At 42.5% G+C, this 27,045-nt stretch overlaps 1 protein-coding gene across 1 annotated transcript; it reads right to left on the bottom strand.

Moving 5' to 3' along the window:
* Positions 1 to 9,859: 9,859 nt before the first annotated feature.
* On the bottom strand, positions 9,860 to 26,350 carry LOC130933843 (peroxidase 9-like). The gene is made up of 5 exons (XM_057863451.1): positions 26,297 to 26,350; positions 26,017 to 26,178; positions 20,244 to 20,288; positions 10,758 to 10,918; positions 9,860 to 10,274 (listed from the first exon to the last, which is right to left on the bottom strand). Exons 1-5 carry the CDS (start codon positions 26,348 to 26,350, stop codon positions 9,860 to 9,862), a joined length of 837 nt encoding a protein of 278 aa, XP_057719434.1.
* Positions 26,351 to 27,045: the final 695 nt, after the last annotated feature.

The following is a 27,045-nucleotide window of genomic DNA, read 5'->3' as shown; positions in this document are numbered from 1 at the left end:
ATCAACACCTCCCTAGGAGAATTGAGTTCCAACATGGGACAACTAAGGGTGGAGCACCAAGAACATTCCATCCTCCTCCATGAAATTAGAGAAGATCAAAGAATCATGAGAGAGGAGCAATAAAGGCAAGGAAGAGACATTGAGGAGCTCAAGCACTCCATAAGATCTTCAAGAGGAAGAACAAGCCGCCATCACTAAGGTGGACCCGTTCTTTAATTTTCTTGTTCTTTATTTTCTTGTTTTTCGAATTTTCATGCTTATGTTTATCTATGTTTGTGTCTTACGATCATTAGTATCTTAGTGTCTATGCCTTAAAGTTATGAATGTCCTATGAATCCATCACCTTTCTTAAATGAAAAATGTTCTTAATTGAAAAAGAGAAGAATTGCATGAATTTTGAATTTTATAATAGATTAATTATTTTGATGTGGTGGCAATACTTTTGTTTTCTGAATGTATGCTTGAACAATGCATATGTCTTTTGAATTTGTGGTTCATGAATGTTGGCTCTTGAAAGAATGATGAAAAAGGAGACATGTTACTGAGGATCTGAAAAATTATAAAAATGATTCTTGAAGCAAGAAAAAGCAGTGAATATTCAAAAAAAAAAAAGAAGAGAAAAACGAAAAAAAAGGGAGAAAAAGAAAGAAAAAGAAAGAAATAAAGTTGTGATCCAAGGCATAAAGAGTGTGCTTAAGAACCCTGGACACCTCTAATTGGGGACTCTAGCAAAGCTGAGTCACAATCTGAAAAGGTTCACCCAATTATGCGTCTGTGGCATGTATGTATCCGGTGGTAATACTGGAAGACAAAGTGCTTTGGGCCACGGCCAAGACTCATAAAGTAGCTGTGTTCAAGAATCATCATACTTAACTAGGAGAATCAATAACACTATCTGGATTCTGAGTTCCTATAGAAGCCAATCATTCTGAATTTCAAAGGATAGAGTGAGATGCCAAAACTGTTCAGAGGCAAAAAGCTAAAAACCCCGCTCATCTAATTAATACTGATCTTCATAGATGTTTTTGGAATTCATTGCATATTCTCTTCTTTTTATCTTTATTTGATTTTCAGTTGCTTGGGACAAGCAACAATTTAAGTTTGGTGTTGTAATGAGCGGATAATTTGTACGCTTTTTGGCATTGTTTTTAGTATGTTTTAGTTAGTTTTTAGTATATTTTTATTAGTTTTTAGTTAAAATTCACTTTTCTGGACTTTACTATGAGTTTGTATGTTTTTCTGTGATTTCAGGTATTTTCTGGCTGAAATTGAGGGACTTGAGCAAAAATCTGATTCAGAGACTGAAAAGGACTGCAGATGCTGTTGGATTCTGACCTCCCTGCACTCGAAGTGGATTTTCTGGAGCTACAGAAGCCCAATTGGTGCGCTCTCAACGGCGTTGGAAAGTAGACATCCTGGACGTTCCAGCAATGTATAATAGTCCATACTTTACCCAAGATTTGATGGCCCAAACCGGCGTTCCAAATCAGCTCAAAACTGCCCGGCGTTAAACGCCGAAACTGGCACAAGAATGGGAGTTAAACGCCCAAACTGGCACAAAAGCTGGCGTTTAACTCCAAGAAAAGTCTCTACACGAAAATGCTTCAATGCTCAGCCCAAGCACACACCAAGTGAGGCCCGGAAGTGGATTTTTATGTCATTTACTCATTTCTGTAAACTCTAGGCTACTAGTTCTCTACAAATAGGACCTTTTACTATTGTATCTTTAGATCTTTAGATCTTTGAATCTTTGGATCTTTTGATCATGTTTTGGGGGCTGGCCTCACGGCCATGCCTAGACTTTGTTCTTATGTATTTTCAACGGTGGAGTTTCTACACACCATAGATTAAGGTGTGGAGCTCTGCTGTACCTCGAGTATTAATGCAATTACTATTGTTCTTCTATTCAATTCAGTTGTCTTATTCCAAGATATTCATTCGCACTCAAGAACTTGATGAATGTGATGATTATGTGACGCTCATCATCATTCTCACTTATGAACGCGTGCCTGACAACCACTCCCGTTCTACAAGCAAACAAGGCTTGAATGTTTATCTCTTGGATTCCTTAATCGGAATCTTCGTGGTAAGCTAGAATTGATGGCGGTATTCAAGAGAATCCGGAAGGTCTAAACCTTGTCTGTGGTATTTGAGTAGGATTCAATGATGAATGACTGTGACGAGCTTCAAACTCCTGAAGGCTGGGCGTTAGTGACAGACGCAAAAGAATCATTGGATTCTATTCCAACTGATTGAGAACCGACAGATGATTAGCCGTGCCGTGACGGGTGCGTTGAACATTTTCACTGAGAGGACGGGATTGTAGCCACTGACAACGGTGATGCCCAACATACAGCTTGCCATGGAAAGGAGTAAGAAGGATTGGATGAAGACAGTAGGAAAGCAGAGAGACGGAAGGGACAAAGCATCTCCATTCGCTTATCTGAAATTCTCACCAATGATTACATAAGTATCTCTATCTTTATCTTTATGTTTTATTCATATATCATCCATAACCATTTGAATCTGCCTGACTAAGATTTACAAGGTGACCAGCTTGCTTCATACAACAATCTCCGTGGGATCGACCCTTACTCGCGTAAGGTTTTACTTGGAGACCAATGCACTTGCTGGTTAGTTGTGCGAAGTTGTGATAAAGAGTTAAGATTGCAATTGAGCATACCATGTTGATGGCGCCATTGATGATCACAATTTCGTGCATGATGAGCGGATATTTTATACGCTTTTTGGGGGTAATTTCATGTAGATTTTAGTATGTTTTAATTAGTTTTTAGTTAAATATTATTAGTTTTTAGGCAAAAATCATATTTCTGGATTTTACTATGAGTTTGTGTAATTTTCTGTGATTTCAGGTATTTTCTGGCTGAAATTGAGGGAGCTGAGCAAAAATCTGACTTAGGCTGAAAAAGGACTGCTGATGCTGTTGGATCTTGACTTCCCTGCACTCGAAATGGATTTTCCTGGAGTTACAGAAGTCCAATTGACGCGCTCTCAACGGCGTTGGAAAGTAGACATCCAGGGCTTTCCAGCAATATATAATAGTCCATACTTTGCGCGAGGATAGACGACGTAACTTGGCGTTGAACGCCAAGTACATGCTGCTGTCTGGAGTTAAACGCCAGAAAACACGTCATGATCCGGGAGTTGAACGCCCAAACACGTCATAACTTGGAGTTCAACTCCAAGAAAAGCCTCAACTCGTGGATAGCTTTAGTCTCAGCCCCAGCACACACCAAGTGGGCCCCAGAAGTGGATTTCTGCACCAATTATCTTAGTTTACTCATATTCTGTAAACCTAGGTTACTAGTTTACTATTTAAACAACTTTAGGGCTGTCAAACGGGCTAGCCCGGCCCATTTAGGCCCAGCCCATTAAGCCCATGGGTTAAACGGGCTGGCCCATTTAAGCCCGCTTTATTCGCGGGCCAAAATTTTTTAGCCCGGACCATTTATAGTCAGCCCGATGGGTTAAAGGGCCAGCCCGTTTTCATTTATTTTATTTTTGAAAAATATTTTGACAAAAAAAACCACTTTTAGGTCAAAAACCATTTAAAAAAATTTTTTTTTTAGTTGATGGGTCGGATTTTCGGGTCGGATCGGGAAAAATATTAGCTAAAAGTGTTACTTTTTTTAAAAAAAATGAAAAAAAAAATTAAACGGGCCACCCGTTTAGCCCGCGGGCTAGCCCGTTTAACCCGTCATTTTTTTCGGGTGAATCGGGCTCAGCCCGTTTAGCCCGAACGCGGGCTAGCCCGTTTAACCCGTCATTTTTTTCGGGTGAATCGGGCTCAGCCCGTTTAGCCCGAAATTTAAACGGGCTTAATTTTAGGGGCAAAGCCCGCCCATTTAAACGGGTAAACGGGCTGGCCCGATGGGTTTAGCCCATTTTGACGGCCCTAACAACTTTTAGAGAATTATTTTGTACCTCATGACATTTTCAGATCTGAATTACATACTTTTTGACGGCATGAGTCTCTAAACTCCATTGTTGGGGGTGAGGAGCTCTGCAGCGTCTCGATGAATTAATACAATTCCTTTGTTTTTCATTCAAACACGCTTGTTCTTATCTAAGATGTTCATTCGCGCTTAATTATGGAGAAGGTGATGATCCGTGACACTCATCCCCTTCCTCAATCCATGAACGTGTGCCTGACAACCACCTCCGTTCTACATCAGATTGAATGAGTATCTCTTAGATTCATTACTCAGAATCTTCGTGGTATAAGCCGGATTGATGGCGGCATTCATGAGAATCCGGAAAGTCTAAACCTTGTCTGTGGTATTCCGAGTAGGATTCCGGAATTGAATGACTGTGACGAGCTTCAAACTCCTGAAGGCTGGGCGTTAGTGACAGACGCAAAAGAATCAATGGATTCTATTCCAACCTGATTGAGAACCGACAGATGATTAGCCGTGCTGTGACAAAGCATAGGAACGTTTTCACTGAGAGGATGGAAAGTAGCCATTGACAACGGTGACACCCTACATAGAGCTTGCCATGGAAGGGATCTTGCATGTGGAAAAGGATTTCAAGGAAGAGTTGAAGTTCAGAGGACAAAGCATCTCCAAAACTCCAACATATTTCTCATTACTGCACAACAAGTAACGCTTTTATTCTCTTTTATTTTTCCAATCTAATAATTCCAACTGATAATTTTAATTAATATCCTGACTAAGAATAATAAGATAAACATAGCTTGCTTCAAACCAATAATCTCCGTGGGATCGACCCTTACTCACGTAAGGTATTACTTGGACGACCCAGTGCACTTGCTGGTTAGTTGTGCGAATCACAAATTCGTGCACCAGTGCACCAGTCACAGATCGAACGGGTTACGCGCGCTAGCCCGACCGAACGGATCGGGCTGCCGGCGGGCTGGGTCGGTCATCGTGCCCAGCTAGGGATTGGCCGTAACATAATCCTACTTTGCTCATGATTTACAGCAATATTTAGATCATCAACAAGACAAATTAATTGATTAGCAATTCAACATCATCTCAAAATACATGGGGAAGGAAAATCTGGAAAAGACAGAGCAGAAGAAGCGATGATGCAGGGACTCACCAACGGTCCACTGCGACTCGGTGATGACGAGGTCCCGACACCAGAAGACGACGAGCGACGACCCCACGATGGTCTACGATCCACGATGATTCAGTGACGGCGGATACCCGAAACCAAAAGACGACGAGCGCCGACAACCCGACGAGTTGCTTTTGTCGCTGGCGACAAGGAGCCCAGGGAAGGCCGGGAGATGTTGAAAGGCCGGCAACGAGATGAGACGAACGACGAGACGCCGGCGGGTGTGAAGGAGACGAGAGTCGAGTGAGACTCTAGTGGGCTAGTGGCAGTAAGAAAGAAGAGAGAGTTTGAGTTTGAGAATTGAGAGTAAGAGATATTCCTCGAGAGGGTAAAGGATTGGTGAGAAAACCCAGAAAGATGAAGAACATCATTAATTTTTTTTCTATAAATGACTATGAAAAATTAGGGTTCATGAAAAGCATTAATAAGATTGAATGATTTGTTTTTAGTGTGAATAAATAACTAAATGTTTTTTTAAATTGTTTAAAAATTAGAATTATAAAATTAAAATTAGTTGAATTTTAAAATTTGATTAATTTAAATGAATAATTTTGTTCAACATAACAAAAAAAATATTTAAGCCTTTTTGTAATATTAAATAAAAATTATTTTATATTTTTATTAAATTATAAGGGTAATTTAGTAAAAGTATTAATATGATATGTATTTAAAAAAAGAAAAATTAATTATTGACGTGGAAAATATAGTCCACATGTCATATTTTAATTTTTCCATATTTTTATTATACCGATACGTATAAATTTATCATCGTACAGAAGCAAACACCATAAAATTTTGCCAATGAGTTATAGCTCAAATGGTATAGTCTCCCAATACTCAATTAAGAGGTTGCGGGTTCGAGTCTCCTATCTTTGTTAAAAAAAAACACCATAAAATTTTACTACTTTTATATATCATCATGATGTCAATAATTTTTTTTTTGTAACTGAAAATATCAAAACATAAAGAAACAAAACACAAGCTAAGCCAAACTAGCTAGAACCAGTTGACTCTTGCACTAGAATTTGCTCCAAATCTGCACCAGGTTTGATCCAAGAAACATGAGCTGAATCACTTCTTGCTCCAGATTTATCCAACCAATCAGCGACACTATTAGCTTCCCTTCGAATTAGATGGAACTGGACCTCCCAGTCTTTGGACAAAAGATCTTAGAGTTTTAACACAATATCCTTCACCTTATGTGTTGTGTGGCTGGTGATGTTACTCAACACAAAGTAAGCATCGAGTGAGTCTGTTTCACAAATAACCCTCTGGCAACCAGCTTCCCAGGCTAACATCAGCCCCTGCCAAGAAGCCAGCAGCTCACAACGATAAACAGACCAGAAAGGAAGAGCACCTGAACGGCCCAACGCCCATCTCCTTCTATCATCCCTCAAAACACAACCAAAACTAGCTCGCTGGACTCCCTGAAGAACACTCGCATCACAGTTGACCTTGAAAGTGCCATTGGGTGGAGGCTCCCACTTAAATTTTCTTTCAATATATGAATAGATAATCCAGTTGTAATGAAGATTTCTAAGATCAAAGCTCATATTTCTAGCTAGTATCGCCACTTTCTTATCAGACCAAACTTCATCCGGGTTGAAAACCTCATGACATCGATGCCTCCATATCCACCAAATTCCGGATGCAAAGAGGTAGCCCATACTAGATATGCCTTGTTTGAGCCAAGGAGCTAAATCGGACGATCCTCTAGTCTCAATGAACGAAGGGTCGATGATATTTCAAACAGCTTTGGCCCTATCACAATCTCTAAAACAATGTAGAATTGATTCCGAATGGGAACCATACCTCTTACAAATATCGCTAGGTGTTAACTTGCACTTGAACTGGAGCGCGTCAGTAGGGACAGCATTGTGAAGAGAAAGCCAGAGCAAGAACTTAATCTTCTCCGAGATGAAAGGCTTCCATATCCAGTTTCAGTCTTCGCTTTCATCCTATTGGTATTTTCTTTTCGCCAACCAAAGATATCCACTTCTAGAAGAATACTCCTTTGTTGCGGCAACAGCCCAAACCCACCCTGGGCCATAGTGGTTGTTACCAGGAACAGGCAACTCAATTAGGGACGAACGGGTATGATGAGGAAGAGAAGAATAAAGGTTGCTAAAATCTCATCGACCATTGCAAATAAAGTCATCTAGAGAAAGGTGGAGGTCAGTTATATGAACGTATGGAATTAAGTCTGCAAGCTTACCCAAAGGAGACCATTGATCAAACCACAAGGATTCATCCAAAGTACCACAGCACCACACGAAGCCCTCTTTCAAGCTATTGAACGCTTTAATCACACTTTTCCAAACATAAAAAGCCCCCAATAACCTCCACAAAACCTTTCCCAATAGCCAGATACTTCTTGGTTAGGAGTTGTACCCATAGTTTCTCTTTGTAGTGAAGAAGTTGCCAAACAATCTTTCCTAGAAGGGTAATGTTCGCACACCTAGAGTCCCTCACCCCTAGGCCTCTGTGTTTTCTCGGAGCGACAACCTTAGTCCAATTCACAAGGGGTAGTCCCTCCCATCAGTCTGACCCTTCCAAAGGAATTGTCTCATCATCGAATCAACTTTTTCACAAGCATAAGAGGGAAAAAAGGCTACTTGCATATCATACACTGGAATGAAAGTCAACACCGACTTAACCAAACATAACCTTCTTATCTTATTAAGTAGCCTACCTTTCCAACTAGCTAGCCTCCTTTGGATCTTGTCAATAACCTCTTGCACCGTCCTTTTCGCCGCTCTATCGTGACCAATGTTTACCCCCAAATATCTGCCTATGTTCCGAGTTAAGTAAATCTGAGAAACCCTTGACAAGACCTCCTTCCTCCGCTGAGTGATGTTCTTAGAGCATTGAGCTTTAGATTTGGCCAGATTAACTTTCAATCCAGATGCCTTTGTAAAGAGTTCAAGAACCTGCATAACCATTTCAACCCGCGACCTTGTTGCTTTGCAGAAAAGGAAAAGGTCGTCAGCAAATATAAGATGTGAAATCCTAGGTCCCCCTTTGGAGATGGCAACAGCGACCCAAGATCCATTAGACACATAATGAGAGATAAGGCACGCCAATCGTTCCATACACATAACGAAGAGATACGGAGATAGAGGGTCACCTTGTCTTAGCCCTCTTTAAGGATTAAAATTCTGTAATCTCCTGCCATTCCATAGGATTGAAAGAGAAGAAGAGCAAACACACCTCATGATTAGGCTAGTTATGTTCTGAGGGAAGCCAAAACTAGTAAGAGTATGTTGAAGAAATCTCCAATCTACCCTATCATATGCCTTCTCTAAATCAATTTTAAAAGTCATAGTACCTTTCTTGGACTTGGTTTTGCGCATAAAATTAAAGATCTCTTGCGCAATAATGATATTCTCGCTCATTCCTCTCCCCAGGATAAATCCCCTTGAAGGGGACCAATGACCTCCGTAAGGAAAGGGCGGAAGCGATTAACAAGGACCTTAGTTAAAATTTTGTATATGACATTACATAGGCTTATAGCCCTAAATTCTTTCATGACCGTCGGTCTGTCCACTTTCGGGATTAGAACAATAAGAGTCTCAAAAAAGGAACCATCTAAAACTTCACCTATGAAAGCTTTACACACAATCTTCCAAACATCCTTTTCCACTACGTCCCAATACTCCTTAAAAAAATAGTTTGGAAGTCATCTGATCCAGGTGCCTTTAAGGAGTTCATCTCCATAATAGTCTTCCTCACCTCCTCAATAGAAACTGGTTCAGAGAGAAACTTGCAGGCCTCTTGACTAAGTTGCGGTAGGAAAACCCCGTTCAGAATACCAAAATCCACTTCCTCTCTAGAACAAAAAAATTTTTAGAAAAAATTATTATTCAAGGATCCCTCGTTATTCGACCAAGTTCCATCTTCTAACATAAGGTTATGGATTTTATTTTTTTTCCTTTTGACAATGATTTGGAGATGAAAAAACTAGTATTTCTGTCTCCGAATTTGACCCATTTTTTCTAAACTTTTGGAACCAGTAAATCTCTTCTCTTAAGACGATAAAATTTAGCTCCTGTTAAAATCGTTTTTCTTCTTCCCTCAAACTAAGGTTATCACAAGACTCCAAAAAAATTTGGACTCTATTATTAAAAACACTTATTAAAAAGTAAAAGAGGCAATAGAACCAAGTAAATATCTTCACAAAACATCAAATCATCATGAATAGGCTGAAGATAAGTCACCAATATATAATTATTTTGGGGCACCTTGGTGCTACTTGTCTTTATTTCTATACTAAATATAATGGAAATACTAGAAGAATTGATGCTTAATTTATTTTTATCTAAAATACTTTTTATTACATATAATTTATTATATTTATATATATTAAAATTATTTTAAATGTTAAAAATAATCTTATCAAACACAAATTTTATAACTTATGTTAATTAAAAGTTACTTTTATTTCAATTTACAAATAAAAGAAATCACGGTATCGATTAAATCAAGAAGAGAAAAAAAGTTGAACAGAAGGGTGAAATAATTTTTGGAGATATATTTTTGTCCCCATCTTATCTTAACTACTATATATAACATAATTTTCAATCAGCACTTCACATTTCACAAATTACATCACTATCAAAAGTTGCAACAATAAGCCAGCTAGACCAAATAAAGTAACACAGAAGCCACATATTTCACTACATAAAATTTTACTACTTTTATATATCATCATCATGTCAATAATATTACTAATTAAACGCATAATTATACTTAATTATTAATTAACTCGGCGACAATTCTTTCTAACTTGGCCGTTAAAACCGGTAATGGGTCGAAGGTTTCCCAATTTGATCATAGACATAGCAAATTGTTGGAAGAAGAAAGCCTCATCTTGAGCATATTTCTTGACAAGTTCTTGAGTCTTGATGACACCACCAGAGAGAAGAACTTGATCAGAATTGAGTAAGCCTCTTCCTTGAAGAATGAACTTGAAGTAAGTGTTATCAAACATCCTGGGAGAACCAAAGTCCAATGGGGAAATGTTGTTGTCACCACCTGATCTTGGACACACTGTTTTGAGACCAAAGTAGAATGTTCTTTCTATTGACACGTCTGCTTCTTTCTTTCCATTTTGGTTGTATAGTCTTTGCTTGAATGTTGCACACCTTGCCACCCCAATTGTATGTGCACCTAATAATAATATAATTAACAAAAAAAAGAGTAAAAATCCATAAAATGTGATCATTAATACTAAGCTATGAAGCACAGAAAGATTAATTAAGTGGCTTGTCTAACTAGGCATTTAACAAGTATCAGGGCCTAACAGTTACGTTTTGTTTGTTTATTGTCTCAGTATAATAAGCACATGAATACGTGTAATATATTTGGTTGTTAAGACACTAATAAGAATTATTGTATCTTCAACTAAACTTAGCAGAAGAAAGTATTAATATGTCTAAAATATTTTAAATTTTTGGTAGAGTATAGTACTAGCAAGCATTACTAATATAAAATTTAATAAATTTAAAAAAAATTGTATAAAAAAATATTTATGTCGAGTGTTCATAACTGATGATTTGATTAGAACAAAGATGGAGATAGATGACTATGATATAGCATGACATAAAATATATATATAAATGAAGGAAAATAGGTTGAATCAATTATATTCTAACCTGAGGGCAACAAGGTCAACTTCATCAAGGCCTTGACGCTTGAAAAATGTTATTAGATTTTGAATGGTAGCATTTGGTGGTGGAATGTTGTTTGAACCAATTAAACATGCTGTTCTCGAGTCTCTCCTCCCTAATGGTAGCTCCCAGTTAGGCCCTCCACTCTGTTTCAAAAATAATCATTTAAATTTCATTTATCATTAAGATATTAAGCATATCCATATATATCAATAATCATTTTAAAGTAAAATGTAAGTATAACAATTTAATCTTAATGTTCGGTAATGTTACGGATCCAACCCACGGATCCTACAGACCCGGTTTCTCGGGTTAAACCCATTTCGATCGGAAGGCCCGGAACCGGCCTTCTAGAGCTTCTAACCAACTTTTGAATTCAAACGTCTCCCTTATCTTAAGGCAAACAAGATAAGATAGGATAACTAACCATCACCTATAAATAGAGGACCCAGGTCCCTCCAGGTATGGATTCATTCCTCACACCTTATACCTCTTAGATCCATTCTGACTTGAGCGTCGGAGTGTCTTTGCAGGTACCTCCCCCCCCCCCCCCCCCCGCTCCGCTCGGATAGTCCGACATCCGTCTCGACCCACAGGTTCCCGATCCTCATCTCAACCCGTACTAGAATCCTCTTGTACATTGGCGCCGTCTGTGGGGACTGCGACAGTCGAACTGGATAGAGGGCATCCTGGAGGAGAACCCATCAAGCCAGGACGACTCCCAACCGCGTCGTCCGGCCTCAGAACACCATGAAGCCACAAACCAAGCAAAAATAGCAAGTACCATCCACCACACGAACGAACACGTCACCACGGACCCACAACATCCCGAGAAAGCCAGGGACAAAGCGGCACAGATCATCCAGGATCTCTGTCTCCGGGTCCAAGAACTTGAAGGCAAACTAACTAACAGAGAAAAACGCAATAACGAACACGGAAGCCAGGCAACTTCCAGGTCAAGATCCCACCGCGGCAGGTCGCCAACCCGGCAACACGATAGGAGAGATGATCGCAGCATCTCACGCAACCACCGACACGAAAAATCGCCAGAACGGCGTTACAACAAGAAACACCACCGCAGCGCTTCTCGGGACCTATGTCGTCAACACGATTCGGACGAGGACCGGAGATACCGAAGCACCAAACGCACGAGAAGCGACCACACCATAATGGGAGCTACACCCTTCACAGAAAGAATCTTAAGAGCAAAACTCCCCAAAGGTTTCGACAAACCCACCGACATGAAGTATGATGGAACCAAGGACCCTCAGGAACATCTAACGGCCTTCGAGGCCAGAATGAACTTAGAAGGAGCAGCCGACGCAGTCCGGTGCAGGGCCTTCCCGGTAACCCTTGCCGGACCGGCGATCAAATGGTTCAACGCCCTCCCGAATGGGTCCATAGCCAGCTTCCACGACATAGCACGAAAATTCATGGCCCAGTTCACGACCAGAATCACCAAAGCCAAACACCCCATCAGCTTGTTAGGGGTCACACAAAAGCTAGACGAATCCACAAGAAAATACCTCGACCGCTTCAACGACGAATGCCTAATGGTGGACGGACTCACGGATTCCGTCGCAAGCCTTTGCCTGACTAACGGGCTCATGAACGAGGACTTTCGCAAACACCTCACTACCAAACCAGTATGGACCATGCACGAAATCCAGAACGTCGCCAGAGACTACATTAACGACGAAGAGGTCAGCCAGGTCGTCGCTGCCAACAAGCGGCAGCACGCCCAACACGGCAATTCGGCTCCCCGGCATAACCCAACACCCAAAGAGAATCAACGGGACCACCCCAGGCCGACCAACCGGCCACCAAGAATTGGCAAATTCTCTAATTACACGCCCCTAACTGCACCAATTACGGAGATATACCATCAAATAGCAGATCGAGGCATCATCCCAAAAGCCCGACAACTCAAAGAGAGAACGGGAGGCAACAAAACCCTCTACTGTGACTACCACCGAGGTTACGGCCACAAAACACAAGATTGCTTCGACCTCAAAGACGCTCTTGAACAGGCCATACGAGACGGAAAACTCCCGGAATTTGCCAAAATCATCAGAGAACCAAGACACGCGGAGAAAGACAAGTCACCAGAAAGAGAAGGACGTAACCCAAGAACACAAAGGCAACCCACCAGGGAGAGTCCGGAGGAAGACCCGACCATCATAGTAAACGTCATCACAGGCAAGGACGTATCGAGCAAGTCAAAATTAACAATGAAAAAAGACCTCAAGGTAATGGCCGTCAGAAACCAAGCCCCAATCACCACCACTAGCAACACGATAACATTCTTACCGGAGGATTGCCTGCACGGCACCTCAGCCGAAGACGCCCCCTTCGTCATCTCAGCCAGGATCGGAACAGGACTAGTACGAAGGATACTGGTAGACACCGGCGCAGACTCCAACATCCTTTTCCGATGAGCCTTTGACAAGCTCGGGCTCCGCAACGATAACCTCCAAACACACCGCCACGGCGTCACGGGACTCGGCGACAACTTTCTCAAACCAGACGGCTCAATTACCCTACCCATCACCATAGGAACAAGCAATCAGAAAAAGACAATCCTATCTGAATTCGTAGTCCTTAAAGACTCCACAGCCTATAACGTGATCCTCGGAAGAAAAACAATCAATGACTTCTCCGCAGTCATCTTCACCAAATACCTCCTCATGAAGTTCAGAACCGACGACGGCTCCATCGGTACCATTCACGGAGACCGAGAGATCGCAGCCGAATGCGACAACACCAGCCTAGCCCTAAGGAAAAAATCCCGAGATGCGGCCGGAATATTCCTAGCCGACCTAGATGCGCGACAAGACGGCCAACCTAGGCCAGAACCAGAAGGAGACATGGAAAAACTACAGATAGGACCGACCAAGGAAGAATATACCTTCATCAATAGAAACCTCCCATACGATCTTAAAGAAGAACTCTCCCAACTCCTGAAACAAAACAAAGACTTATTCGCATTTACACTAGCCGACATGCCGGGAATTAACCCCGACCTAATGTCCCACCACCTAGCCGTGGACCCCCAAGCTAAGCCAGTAGCACAAAGACGACGAAAAATATCGCCAGACCGAGCCGCCGAAGTCAAAAAACAAGTCAAAGCCCTACTCGAAGCCAACTTCATCCGGGAACTCCCCTACACGACCTGGCTGGCCAACGTCGTGCTAGTACGGAAACCTAATGGGAAATGGTGAATGTGCGTCGACTACACGGACCTAAACAAAGCTTGCCCGAAGGACGCCTTCCCCTTACCAAACATCGACGGATTAGTAGACGCAGCATCCGGCCACCGATACCTCAGCTTCATGGACGCATATTCCGACTATAACCAAATCCCGATGCACTGACCAGACGAGGAAAAAACCGCATTCATCACCCCAGACGGAACATATTGTTACACCGTGATGCCATTCGGCTTGAAAAACGCTGGAGCCACCTACCAAAGACTTGTTAACAAGATCTTTCGAGACCTAACAGGAGACAAGTTAGAAGTCTACATCGACGACATGCTCGCCAAGACTGAATCCAGCGAACAACTAATCAACGACTTCACGGTCATAATGAACACCCTACGAAAGCACCAAATGCGGCTCAACCCGGCAAAGTGCGCCTTCGGAATGGAGGCAGGAAAGTTCCTCGGCTTCATGATCACACAACGCGGAGTTGAAGCAAACCCGGAGAAATGTCGTGCCGTCCTCGAAATGGCAAGCCCCAAAAACCTTAAGGACATCCAAAAGCTCACCGGCAGACTAACCGCGTTATCACGCTTTCTCGGTGCATCAGCCCAAAAAGCAATCCCTTTCTTCAAACTAATGAAAAAAAGGACCCCCTTTAAGTGGGAAACAGAATGCGAGGAAGCATTCCAACACTTCAAGAAGGCCTTATTGGAACCACCAATCCTCGCAAAACCCCAAGCAGGAGAAACGCTCTACTTATACCTTTCCATAACAGAAGAGGCACTTGCAGCGGCTCTCATCCGTGAAGACGAGAAAAAGGAGCAAAAACCCATATACTTCATAAGCAAAGTCTTACAGGATGCGGAAACTCGCTATTCACGCTTAGAAAAGCTAGCTTTCGCACTCCTTACAGCCTCCCGACGCCTGCGACAATATTTCCAGGCCCACCCCGTGACGGTCCGAACCGACCAGACGGTCAAGCAAGTGTTACAGAAACCCGACCTAGCGGGAAGAATGCTAGCATGGTCCATCGAATTATCCCAATTCCAGATCAGATTCGAACCCCGGAACGCTATTAAGGCACAAGCCTTGACTGATTTCATCGCCGAAATGACTCCAGGAAAACTCACCCCGGAACCATGGAAATTACACGTCGACGGCTCATCAAACTCCACTCACGGAGGAGCCGGAATCATACTCGAAAACCAAAACGGAATCACAATTGAACAGTCAGTACGGTATGAATTCCCAGTGTCAAACAATCAAGCGGAATACGAAGCCCTCCTAGCAGGTCTGACCCTAGCCCGGGAAGTCGGTGTAAACGCCTTAGAAGTAAATACCGATTCCCAGGTAGTCAGTTCCCAAATCAACGGTAGCTACCAAGTACGAGATCCCCTGCTCCAACAATACCTCACCAAGGTAAACGAACTGAAAGAAGGGTTCGAAAGCATTATCATACGACACGTTCCCAGGGAACGAAACACCAGGGCAGACCTACTCTCCAAGCTAGCCAGTACCAAACCAGGACACGGCAACAAATCGCTGATTCAAGAGGTCGTTAGGTCGCCCTCTGTATCAACAGCAACCAACTCTCATCTGACGATCTCAAGCCAGGGGTCGTGGACATACCCCATCCTACAATACCTCCTCGACGGAACTTTACCGCCAGACCCGAAAGAAGAAAAGCGAATAAAAAGGGAAGCCGCCAACTATACCATCATAGCGGGACAACTATACAAACGAGGATTCTCGCAACCTCTGCTCAAATGTGTCAAACCCGGGGACACGGAGTACATGCTCCGCGAAATCCACGAAGGCTGCTGCGGACACCACGTCGGAGGCAAAATATTAGCCCAAAAAATCATCAGGGCTGGCTACTTCTGGCCCACAATCATTCGAGACTCCATACAATTGGTAAAAAACTGTGACAAATGCCAAAAACACGCCAATATCCACCAAGCCGCCCCACACCAGCTCAGCACCATATCGGCAGAACGGCCATTCGGCACTTGGGGGATCGACCTTGTCGGGCCCTTCCCTACGGCTCCCGGCCAGCTCAGATACCTCATTGTCGCTATAGATTACTACACCAAATGGATCGAGGCCGAACCTCTGGCCTCCATAACGGCGACCCAATGCCGGAAATTCGTCTGGCGACAAATCATCACCCGCTTCGGAATCCCCGAGGTCGTCATATCGGACAACGGAACTCAATTTACCGATAAAAAATTCAAAGAGTTCCTAGGAGGATTACAGATATCCCATCGCTTCAGCTCAGTAGAACACCCCCAAACAAACGGACAGGTGGAATCCGCAAACAAAATAATCGTTAAAGGACTCAAAAAACGGCTCGACGAAGCCAAAGGACTATGGGCGGATGAATTAGGGTCTGTTCTGTGGTCGTACCGAACAACACCCCAAACGACCACGGGGGAAACGCCTTTCCGATTAACATACGGCGTTGAAGCAGTCATCCCAGTTGAAAACGGGGACCCCAGCCCCAGGAAAACGGTCGGAGATAACGACGAAGAAGCAGAAAGAGACCTCATTGACGAAGAAAGAAACATAGCTCACGTCAAAGAATTAGCACTTAAACAAAGAATCAGCCTAAGATACAATCACGGCGTTATCCGACGAGAATTCGCGGCTGACGACCTCGTCCTACGGCGAAACGATATCGGTCCCCCGACTCCAGGAGAAGGAAAGCTCACCCCCAACTGGGAAGGACCATACAGAATCAAGGCCGTAATCGGAAAAGGAGCGTATAAACTCGAACGGCTCAACGGCGACGAAGTCCCGAGGACTTGGAACGCAGCCAACTTGCGACGATACTACACCTAGACCGACCTAAATAGGTCGCCCCCCTTTTATTTTCCTTTCTGTTTTTATCCTTTATTTATATTTGTAATCTCGGGTACTCTTTCCCGCCGTTAACGGAGGGTTTTAACGAGGCCCAACCATTCAATAAAAATTCCATTAAAAGCTATTTCCACTTCCAAAAAATGGAACGAAGACACGGCCACGACCGGAGGACTGATCACCCCCCAGGCCCAAACACACGGATATCCATAATAAAACCCGACCAGACGACGGTCTGAGAAAACGAAAAATAAAACGCGGAATAGCTCAAAACATAAGGCCCGAACGGCCGAAAAACAACATAACTACGGAACATACAAAAAAGCCCGAACGGCCAATAAATGCTACTAAAAACGAAAAGTACGGTGTTCCAAAGTACACGGCCCCTGGCCATCCAAAATATTCAAAAAGACAGTTTAAAGAAAAAACTAAAGAAATATAGATAGAAACTACTCGAGGTCGACAATCTGGCCATCACGAACAGTCTTGAAGGCCCCCATCGCAGACACATCCACACCAGGAGCCAGCACCAAAGCCTGAGCCCTCATCGTCTACTCGGTAGCCACAATTGCATTCTTTGCATCAGCTAGCAACTCCATCTTCTCCTTCTTCAAGGCAGCAACCTCGGCCTTCAAAATCTCCACTTCACCGAGAAGCACCGCCGACTGGGAACCCGCATCGGAATCCCGCTTACGCTCCTCTGCCAACTGGGAACGAAGTGAAGTCTCAACCACGGAAAGCCGGAGAATCTCCGCCCCGGCTTCCTCGGAAGACTTCACCGCCTTCTCCTTCGCGACCCCAACAGCCTCAAGCTCCTCCTTTAACTTAGCCACCTCAGTCTGCGACTGACGAAGCTTCTTATCTAACAACCCAACCTGAGCCATCACGGGCTCAGCCTTACGGACAACAATGGCAGAACGGAGAAGTGCACGGTACACCGACTTAGCCTGAAACGAGACATCACAGCCATCAAAAAACGGCTCTGTCCCAGGCATCAAGTGCTGATCAATAAAACCCGGAGCGTCAAAACGTCGGTCCATCACACTAGGTACCAAACCCTCATCTTCAAAAGTCTCACTACTCGGCTCTTCAGCTCTCCTCCTCTTCCGAGAAGCCTCGGTAGCCGTCACCACGACGACTTCGGGCGAGCTCGCAGGACCAGGAGGAGCCTGAGCACCGGTACGCGCCCCCGAGGAAACCACCTCCTGAGAAACAACCTGAGAATCCACGGCTGGATTCGAAACAGGAGTAGCCGGAGACGACGACCCCTCCTCCCGGATCAACGCCGCCTTCAGCCTCGCCAAAGAAGTCAACCCACCGGCCATCTTAACTGAAAAAACAAAAACCCAGAGAAAAATCAAAAAAAAAAAAGAGCACACACCAATATAAGTCCGACAAGCCTCGGGATCCCCCATAACATCTCGGGGATTCAACGGACGCTCGCCGAACAAGCGCCACAAAACGCTGGCAATGTCCTTATCCTCCCGAGATAAATCATCATAAGTAACCTTAGTCAGAACCGACGGGCCAGCACCAAAGTTCTAATACGTCGGAAATCGGCGCTCGCCCTCCAAAGTCAGCCAAAACGGACGATGTCCCTGCACGGGACGTACCTTAAAATATTCCCACTTAAAACCATGGAAAGAATCCTCAAACAACCCAAAAATCCGACGATGAGGTTAAGCACGGAAAGACATATATCCCTTCTTATGTTTCCCTTCCTTAGACGGAAGAGTACATAAGAAAAGAAAGAGAAAGACAGGAACAGAAGTCGGAAGATCGAGATACCGGCACACCAGTTCAAATGTCCGCACGGCAGCCCAACTGTTCGGATGAAGCTGAGACGGTGCCACGGAACACCGACTCAGCAAATCTTGAACAAAAGGCGAAAAAGGGAAACGCACGCCGAGCCGAGTGAACATAGACTCGTAAACCCACATCCAGTCCGGCACAGTGGGCGAATGAAGGTTCAGATAACAGACGCGCTCGTCGGCATCAGGGAGGACGAGCTCATACCGCCCCTCCTCATCACCACCACCACAGATTGCCCCCTGATCACGGAGCCGCTGGAGGTCGTCCTCCGTCATCCGCGACGGAACACCCCACACATCGCTGGTCACCCAACCGTAGCGATTAGGAACGCCCCTGGAGGGGGCTACTGGGGCTCCCACACCCTCATTTCTTCGTCGTTGCATACCTAAAACAGGGAGGAGCACCACCATCAGCCTACTAACTCTACGCAAGACAGAAACCTAATACTGCTACCAAACTAGCGCGGTGGCTCACCACCACTATTAAGCAAGACACGGCGGTGCTCAGCCCCTCCAAAAACTCAAATTACTACACCCCAAAGACACCAAACACAGTAACAAACAAAACAACGCATGGCAAAGACAGAACAAGCATTTACAAAGTAAAAAGAGAGAAAGCATGCCAACCTGGTAATACAGAAAGGAAACTTGACGAAAGCCAGAAAAACAGAAGAAGCAAAGCAGAAACCACAGAAAGCTCCCCCTCAGATGAAGAGTCTTTTGGAAAAGAAAATGGAGAAGAAGATAAAAACGAGCGAAGAGAACTAAAACAAAAGCAAAAACGGTTTCAAAACAAGGCAAAAGGACACAACTAACCCTAGGCACAACGAAGACTCGTAGGGGTAAAAAAGGAAAACGTCCCCTCGCAATAAATACCCCCCATCGAAAAAAGTAACGCCTCGAAGAACGCAACAGGCGCAACTGACACGGAAGAGTCACATCAGACCTAAACGGTCAGACGAATCTTCCACGACGCAAAACCAAGTCACTGACCTCACCGCGTAGGGACCAGACGGGCACCCGAGAAAGAAAACAAACATCACCCAGCGGCAGCCCGATCACGCTCGCCCTCCCGCAGCGGGGGCAACTGTTACGGATCCAACCCACGGATCCTACAGACCCGGTTTCTCGGGTTAAACCCATTTCGATCGGAAGGCCCGGAACCGGCCCTCTAGAGCTCCTAACCAACTTTTGAATTCAAACATCTCCCTTATCTTAAGCCAAACAAGATAAGATAGGATAACTAACCATCACCTATAAATAGAGGACCCAGGTCCCTCCAGGTATGGATTCATTCCTCACACCTTATACCTCTTAGATCCATTCTGACTTGAGCGTCGGAGTGTCTTTGAAGGTACCTCCCCCCCCCCCCCGCTCCGCTCGGATAGTCCGACATCCGTCTCGACCCACAGGTTCCCGATCCTCATCTCAACCCGTACTAGAATCCTCTTGTACAGGTAATAAAGTTAAATTTTAATGTTCGGTCAATTTAATCTCTATACAAATTAATTGACAGTGTAAAATATTTTATTACTTATCGAAATTAATCTCTATCATATAACAAGCAATTAAAGTAGATTAAAGTGTGATTTTCTCACAAGAATAGTGGAGCCTTTTGCTGCAAGAGCAAGAATTGAAAGAGTCTAGCAGCAGAAACGACAACAATGTCCAACACAAGAACAATATGAAAGCACTCACAACACAATATGGCAGCAACTATAACAAGCAAATATAGCAAGTAAAGCAATAACAAGAATACACCGAGATTTTAACGTGGAAAACCCCCTCAACGTAAGAGGTAAAAACCACGGGTCGTCCAGACCAATGAAATAGCTCCACTATAATCAAATGAGGTACAAGAGAGTCTCAAATAAAGCACAAAAATGTGCATATAACCAGCCAAAACATCAATGCACCAAAGCTCACAAATAATAGGCAAGAAGATGAAATATACCCAAAAAATAGAGCTGATGTCGAAGCCAATTTCTCCCTCTGCAGACCTCCAATTAAAATCTCCACCGTTCAGAATGAAGAACAAAATGTGAAAAATCTACAGTCCAAATTTCACGTCGATCCAATGGTGAAATAATGAGAAACTGCCGTTCCAAAATTGCTGCTCTGTGTAAAAACGGGAAACCTAATTTCTCTCTTGCGAAGCCAATTTCTCTCACTGAAAATCTTCAATAAACATCTCCACCGATCAGAATGAAGAACAAGATGATAAGAACACACAGTTTAAATTTCAAGCCGATCCAACGGTGAATAACTGATAAACGGCCATTTGAAATTTACTGCTTTGAGCAAAAACGGAAATTCTGTTTTTCCCTCTTCTCTCTCACTTGGTGGCTATTCTCTCTCTCTCAAAAAACCTCAAAAACTGAATTAGGGTTGTGACACTAGGGTGCAAGAATACACCCCTAAAATGTTGGGCTTGGGCCTCACAAAGGAGAGAAAAAATCCAACAAATCTCCCCCTTCTCGACTAGGTGGAGGCCCTCGCCATTCCGGCGATCAAACAACATGTTTCAAAACTTTTCTCTTGACAATGCTTTTGTCATCATATCAGCACCATTGTCATCAGTGTGAACTTTCTCAAGTTCCAACAACTTGGAATCTAACACATCCCGTATCCAGTGATACCTAACATCGATATGTTTAGATCTTGGATGAAAAGTAGAATTCTTGGCAAGATGAATAGCACTTTGGCTATCACACAACAAGACATAACGGTCTTGCTTAAAACCAAGTGCTGCAAGAAACTTCTTCATCCACAACAACTCTTTACATGCTTCAGTTGCTGCAATAAACTCTGCCTCTGTGGTAGAAAGTGCAACACACTTCTGTAACCTTGACTGCCATGAAATAGCTCCCCCTGCAAACTTGACCAAATAACCTGAAGTAGACTTTCGAGAATCAATATCTCCTGCCATGTCTGCATCAGTAAAGCCAACTAGCAAAGCTTTCTCACCACCAAAACTCAAACTCAAGTTAGTTGTACCTTTGAGATATCTCATAATCCATTTAACAGCATTCCAATGTTCTTTACCTGGATTAGAGAGAAAACAACTCACTGTACCAACCGCATGAGCAATGTCTGGTCTAGTACACACCATAGCATACATCAAGCTTCCAACAGCTGAAGCATAAGGAATTTCATTCATTGCTTGTTTCTCCTCATCAGTGGTTGGACACTGCTTGGTACTCAACTTAAAATGAGGAGCAAAAGAACTAGCAACATATTTGGCATCATTCATGCCAAACCTTTGAAGCACCTTCTTTATGTACTTCTCCTGTGACAAATAAAGCTTCTTGGAATCTCTATAACGAGTAATAGTCATGCCCAAAATCTGTTTGGCAGGACCCAAGTCCTTCATAGCAAAGAACCTGCTCAACTGTTTCTTCAACTCATTAATCCTCAAAGCATTCTTGCCCACAATCAAAATATCATCCACATAAAGCAAAAGAATAATAAAATCATCATCAGAAAATTTTTGCACAAATACACAATGATCTGAAGTTGTCTTACGGTAACCATGCTTCTCCATAACAGATTCAAACTTCTTGTACCACTGTCTTGGAGCTTGCTTCAACCCATAAAGACTCTTCTTAAGCTTGCACACAAAATCTTCCTTTCCTTTAACAACAAAGCCCTCCGGTTGCTCCATGTAGATCTCCTTATCTAAATCACCATGAAGAAAAGCTGTCTTCACATCCATTTGCTCAATCTCCAAATCAAGAGATGCTGCTAATCCAAGCACAGCACAAATGGATGACATCCTCACAACAGGAGAAAAAATCTCCTCATAATCAACACCTTTTCTCTGGCTAAAGCCTCTAACAACCAATCTAGCCTTATATCGAGGCATAGAATTGTGTTCTTCATTCTTGATTCTGAATACCCATTTGTTCTTCAAAACTCGCATACCCTTCGGTAGCTTCACCAACTCATAGGTATCATTCTCAAGCAAGGACTTCATTTCTTCTTGCATAGCTTCAAGCCATTGAGCTTTGCTTTCATCTTCAACAGCCTCTCCAAAGCATTCAGGTTCTCCCCCATCAGTCAACAAAACAAACTCATGTGGAGAATACCTTGATGAAGGCTTCCTCTCTCTTGTAGACCTTCTGAGAGCATTTGCAGGAATTTCCAAAGTTGGTTCTTCATCTTGATCATCATCACCAACTTCATCAAGTATCGGATCAACTGTTCCATCTTCACCTGCACTTGTATCATGCTCATGATTTTGAGCTTCAACTCTACCATCTTCTACCATAGGCATAGAGGGAGTAATATCCATCTCAGAAAAATCATCACTAGGCTGAACCATTGGCTTCTCTGCATGATTAACATCCTTCAATGTTTGGTCTACAATAAAGACAACATCTCTAATTCGAATCACCTTCTTGTTAACAGGATCATAAAACCTGTAACCAAACTCATCCATGCCATAGCCAATAAAAATACACTGCCTAGTCTTTACATCAAGCTTAGATCTCTCATCTTTAGGAATATGAACAAAAGCTTTACATCCAAAGACTCTTAAATGATCATAAAAAACATCATTACCTGACCATACCTTCTCTGGCACTTCAAATTGCAAGGGAACACATGGTGTCCGGTTCAAGACATGAACAACAGTGCTCAAAGCTCCACCCCAAAAGGATTTTGCCAATCCAGATTGTGACAACAAGCACCTAACTCTTTCAACCAGTGTTCTGTTCATCCTTTCAGCCAAGCCATTCAACTGAGGAGTCTTTGGATGAGTCTTCTGATGTCTTATACCATGCTCTTTACAATAAGCATCAAATGGACCTGAGTACTCACCACCATTGTCAGTACGAATGCATTTCAACTTCTTCCCAGTTTCTCTTTCAACAGAAGCTTGAAATTGCTTGAACACACTCAAAACTTTATCTTTGGTCTTCAAAGTGTAAACCCATAATTTCCTAGAATGATCATCAATAAAGGTTACAAAATAGATAGACCCTCCAAGTGTTCTTGTCTTCATCGGCCCACAAACATCAGAATGCACCAAATCAAGTATCTCCAGCTTCCTTGAAGGTGGATGGCTCTTGAAATAAACCCTGTTTTGTTTCCCAGCAAAGCAATGATTGCACTTTTGCAAAGCAACCTTACAACCAGATAAAAGATTCCTCTTGGATAACATATTCATGCCTTTCTCACTCATATGACATAATCTCTTATGCCATAAATCAGTTTCATCAACAAACTCAGCAGCATTAACAACATCTTTCATAATCTTTGCTTGAGTTAAATAAAGAGTAGAGTGTCTTGTGCCTCTAGCAACAACCATGGAACCCTTGGTGAGCTTCCAGCTATCACGAGAAAATGAGCTATCCAAGTCTTCATCACACAACTTACCAACAGAAAGTAAGTTCAACCGAATATCTGGAACATGCTTCACACGCTTCAAAGTCAACTTGGTACTGTTGGAGGTTTCTAAACAAACCTGTCCAACACCAACACATTTTGCAACACCTTGATGAGCCATTTTCACATCACCAAAATCACCAGGAGTATAGGACGTAAACAAATCCCTCCTAGATGTAACATGAATAGAAGCACCGCTATCAATCACCCAACTAGTGCTATTATCAACAAGGTTAACAAATTCAAACTCCTCAACAACAAGAAAATCATCATGAGTTACATTAACCTTGTCTTCCTTGTTACCATCATCTTTATTTGTGCTCTTGTCTTTACTTGCCTTGGCTTTCTCCTTCTTTAGCTGCCAACAAAATCTCTTCACATGTCCCTTTTGACCACAATGATGACACTCAATATTCTTATACTTTCCTCGAGACTTGCTTCTGCTTTGATCTCTACCTTTAGGACCTCGACTTTTGCTTCTCCCCCTAGACTCAGAAACAAGAACATCTGAATGTGTAGTCGATGTACCTTGTGACTTTCTTCTCATCTCTTCATTCAAAATACTCCTCTTGGCAAGATCCATAGAGATTACACCATCAGGAGCAGAATTGGACAATGACATTCTGAGAATTTCCCACGAGTCTGGTAAGGAGCCAAGAAGTAACAATCCTTGAACCTCTTCATCAAACTTGATACCCATGGAAGATAACTGATTCATAATTCCTTGGAAATTATTCAAGTGATCTGTCATTGATGTCCCATCTGTATACTTCAAAGCCAACAACTGCTTGATCAAAAACATCTTGTTATTCCCAGTTTTTCGAGCATACAACTGTTCAAGCTTAATACAAAGGGTTCGAGCATGTGTCTCTCCAATAATATGGTTCAACACATTATCGTCAACCCACTGTCTAATATATCCACAGACTTGTCTATGCAACAAAGTCCAATCATCATCATACTTATCATTAGGCTTCTCTGTACCAAAAACTGGTTGATGAAAATTTTTGACATAAAGCAAATCTTCCATCTTTGACTTCCACAAATCATAATTAGGACCATTAAGAGTGATCATCCTACTAGTATTAGTATTAGCTTCCATTGTTCACAGAATCACAAGCCCAGAAAAATACCAACAAGCTCTGATGCCAGTATGAAAGAGCCTAGCAGCGGAAACGACAACAATGTCCAACACAAGAACAATATGGAAGCACTCACAACACAATATGGCAGCAACTATAACAAGCAAATATAGCAAGTAAAGCAATAACAAGAAGACACCGAGATTTTAACGTGGAAAACCCCCTCAACGTGAGAGGTAAAAACCACGGGTCGTCCAGACCAATGAAATAGCTCCACTATAATCAAATGAGGTACAAGAGAGTCTCAAATAAAGTACAAAAATGTGCATATAACCAGCCAAAACATCAATGCACCAAAGCTCACAAATAATAGGCAAGAAGATGAAATATACCCAAAAAACAGAGCTGATGTCGAAGCCAATTTCTCCCTCTGCAGACCTCCAATTAAAATCTCCACTGTTCAGAATGAAGAACAAAATGTGAAGAATCTACAGTCCAAATTTCACGTCGATCCAACGGTGAAATAATGAGAAACTGCCGTTCCAAAATTGCTGCTCTGTGTAAAAACGGGAAACCTAATTTCTCTCTTGCGAAGCCAATTTCTCTCACTGCAAATCTTCAATCAACATCTCCACCGATCAGAATGAAGAACAAGATGATAAGAACACGCAGTTTAAATTTCAAGCCGATCCAACGGTGAACAACTGAGAAACTGCCATTTGAAATTTACTGCTTTGGGCAAAAACGGGAATTCTGTTTTTCCCTCTTCTCTCTCACTTGGTGGCTATTCTCTCTCTCTCAAAAAACCTCAAAAACTGAATTAGGGTTGTGACACTAGGGTGCAAGAATACACCCCTAAAATGTTAGGCTTGGGCCTCACAAAGGAGAGAAAAAACCCAACAAGAATGTCTGCACAAGACAGAGTCTGAGGGCATGCTTCTTCCAACTTAGCCTTGATCTCGTCGATCACTTCAAAACCTCGGACGGAATTCTTGTTCGAGCCAGAGTTTTTTTCGCTTACTATTGCAGGGCTATCGTCCAGCAAAATCGAAGCATCACAGCCCTGCCATTAAAAAAAAGAACTTATGAATACTAGTTGATCTATTCATGCAAAAAGAACATGAAGCAACTTACCACCGAGAAACAGTTGCTATAACGGATATATATAAAATGAGATTCACCTGGACAAAGCAATCATGGAAGTGAAGTCTAAGAAGAGAAGCAGCAATTCTCATGTTTTAAGCATTGTACAAAGTTTTACACCACTATTAAGGTTAAAAGTATGGCAGATAAGTACTCGGCCGAAAATGGAAATAAATGTACATGTATCTGTCATGATCACATGGGAAATGCCACTTTGATTTGGGACCAAATAAAGGGTCACACTTATTCTCTAAAGTTAGGCATCTTGTTGCATTAGATGCCTTTTATTTATTTACAATAAACACCAATCTCATCCTTCAAAAAAATTATAAGGGATAAAAATGATATCAAAAAAGTTTTAAAAGTGACAAATTTATCTTTTATCAGACAAATTTATTCTTTTTTGAGTATTATTATTCATACTGAATAATCACATTCTCTTGCCTTGTTGATTCATGTAAATTATCTCAGAAGATATTTCTTACGTGTAGAACAATTGAAATTTGACTTTGTCATAATTTATTATCAAAAGAAGTTAAAATATTTGAATAGCTGTATTTCTTTCTTTCTTTGGTTTCTTTATGGGATGCAAGGAAAAAGAGAGAGGACTTTGGTTCGAAGAATAGAACAAGTGCCCTGAGGGCCTGACATTACTCAATACTTTCAGTTTCCATTCATGTTACACAAATGAACATTGGTGAACTTCAATATTGAACCATATTGCACTGTGAATTGCTTAAGGTGAAATGTTTCAAAGAGTTGGTAAAGGCAGTTCATACTTTAGAGT

The sequence above is a fragment of the Arachis stenosperma genome, chromosome 6 (assembly GCF_014773155.1).
Source record: "Arachis stenosperma cultivar V10309 chromosome 6, arast.V10309.gnm1.PFL2, whole genome shotgun sequence".
NCBI classification, from domain to species: domain Eukaryota; kingdom Viridiplantae; phylum Streptophyta; class Magnoliopsida; order Fabales; family Fabaceae; genus Arachis; species Arachis stenosperma.
The sequence above is the reverse complement of the archived record's forward strand: the minus strand, read 5'-3'. Positions and strand labels throughout refer to the sequence as shown.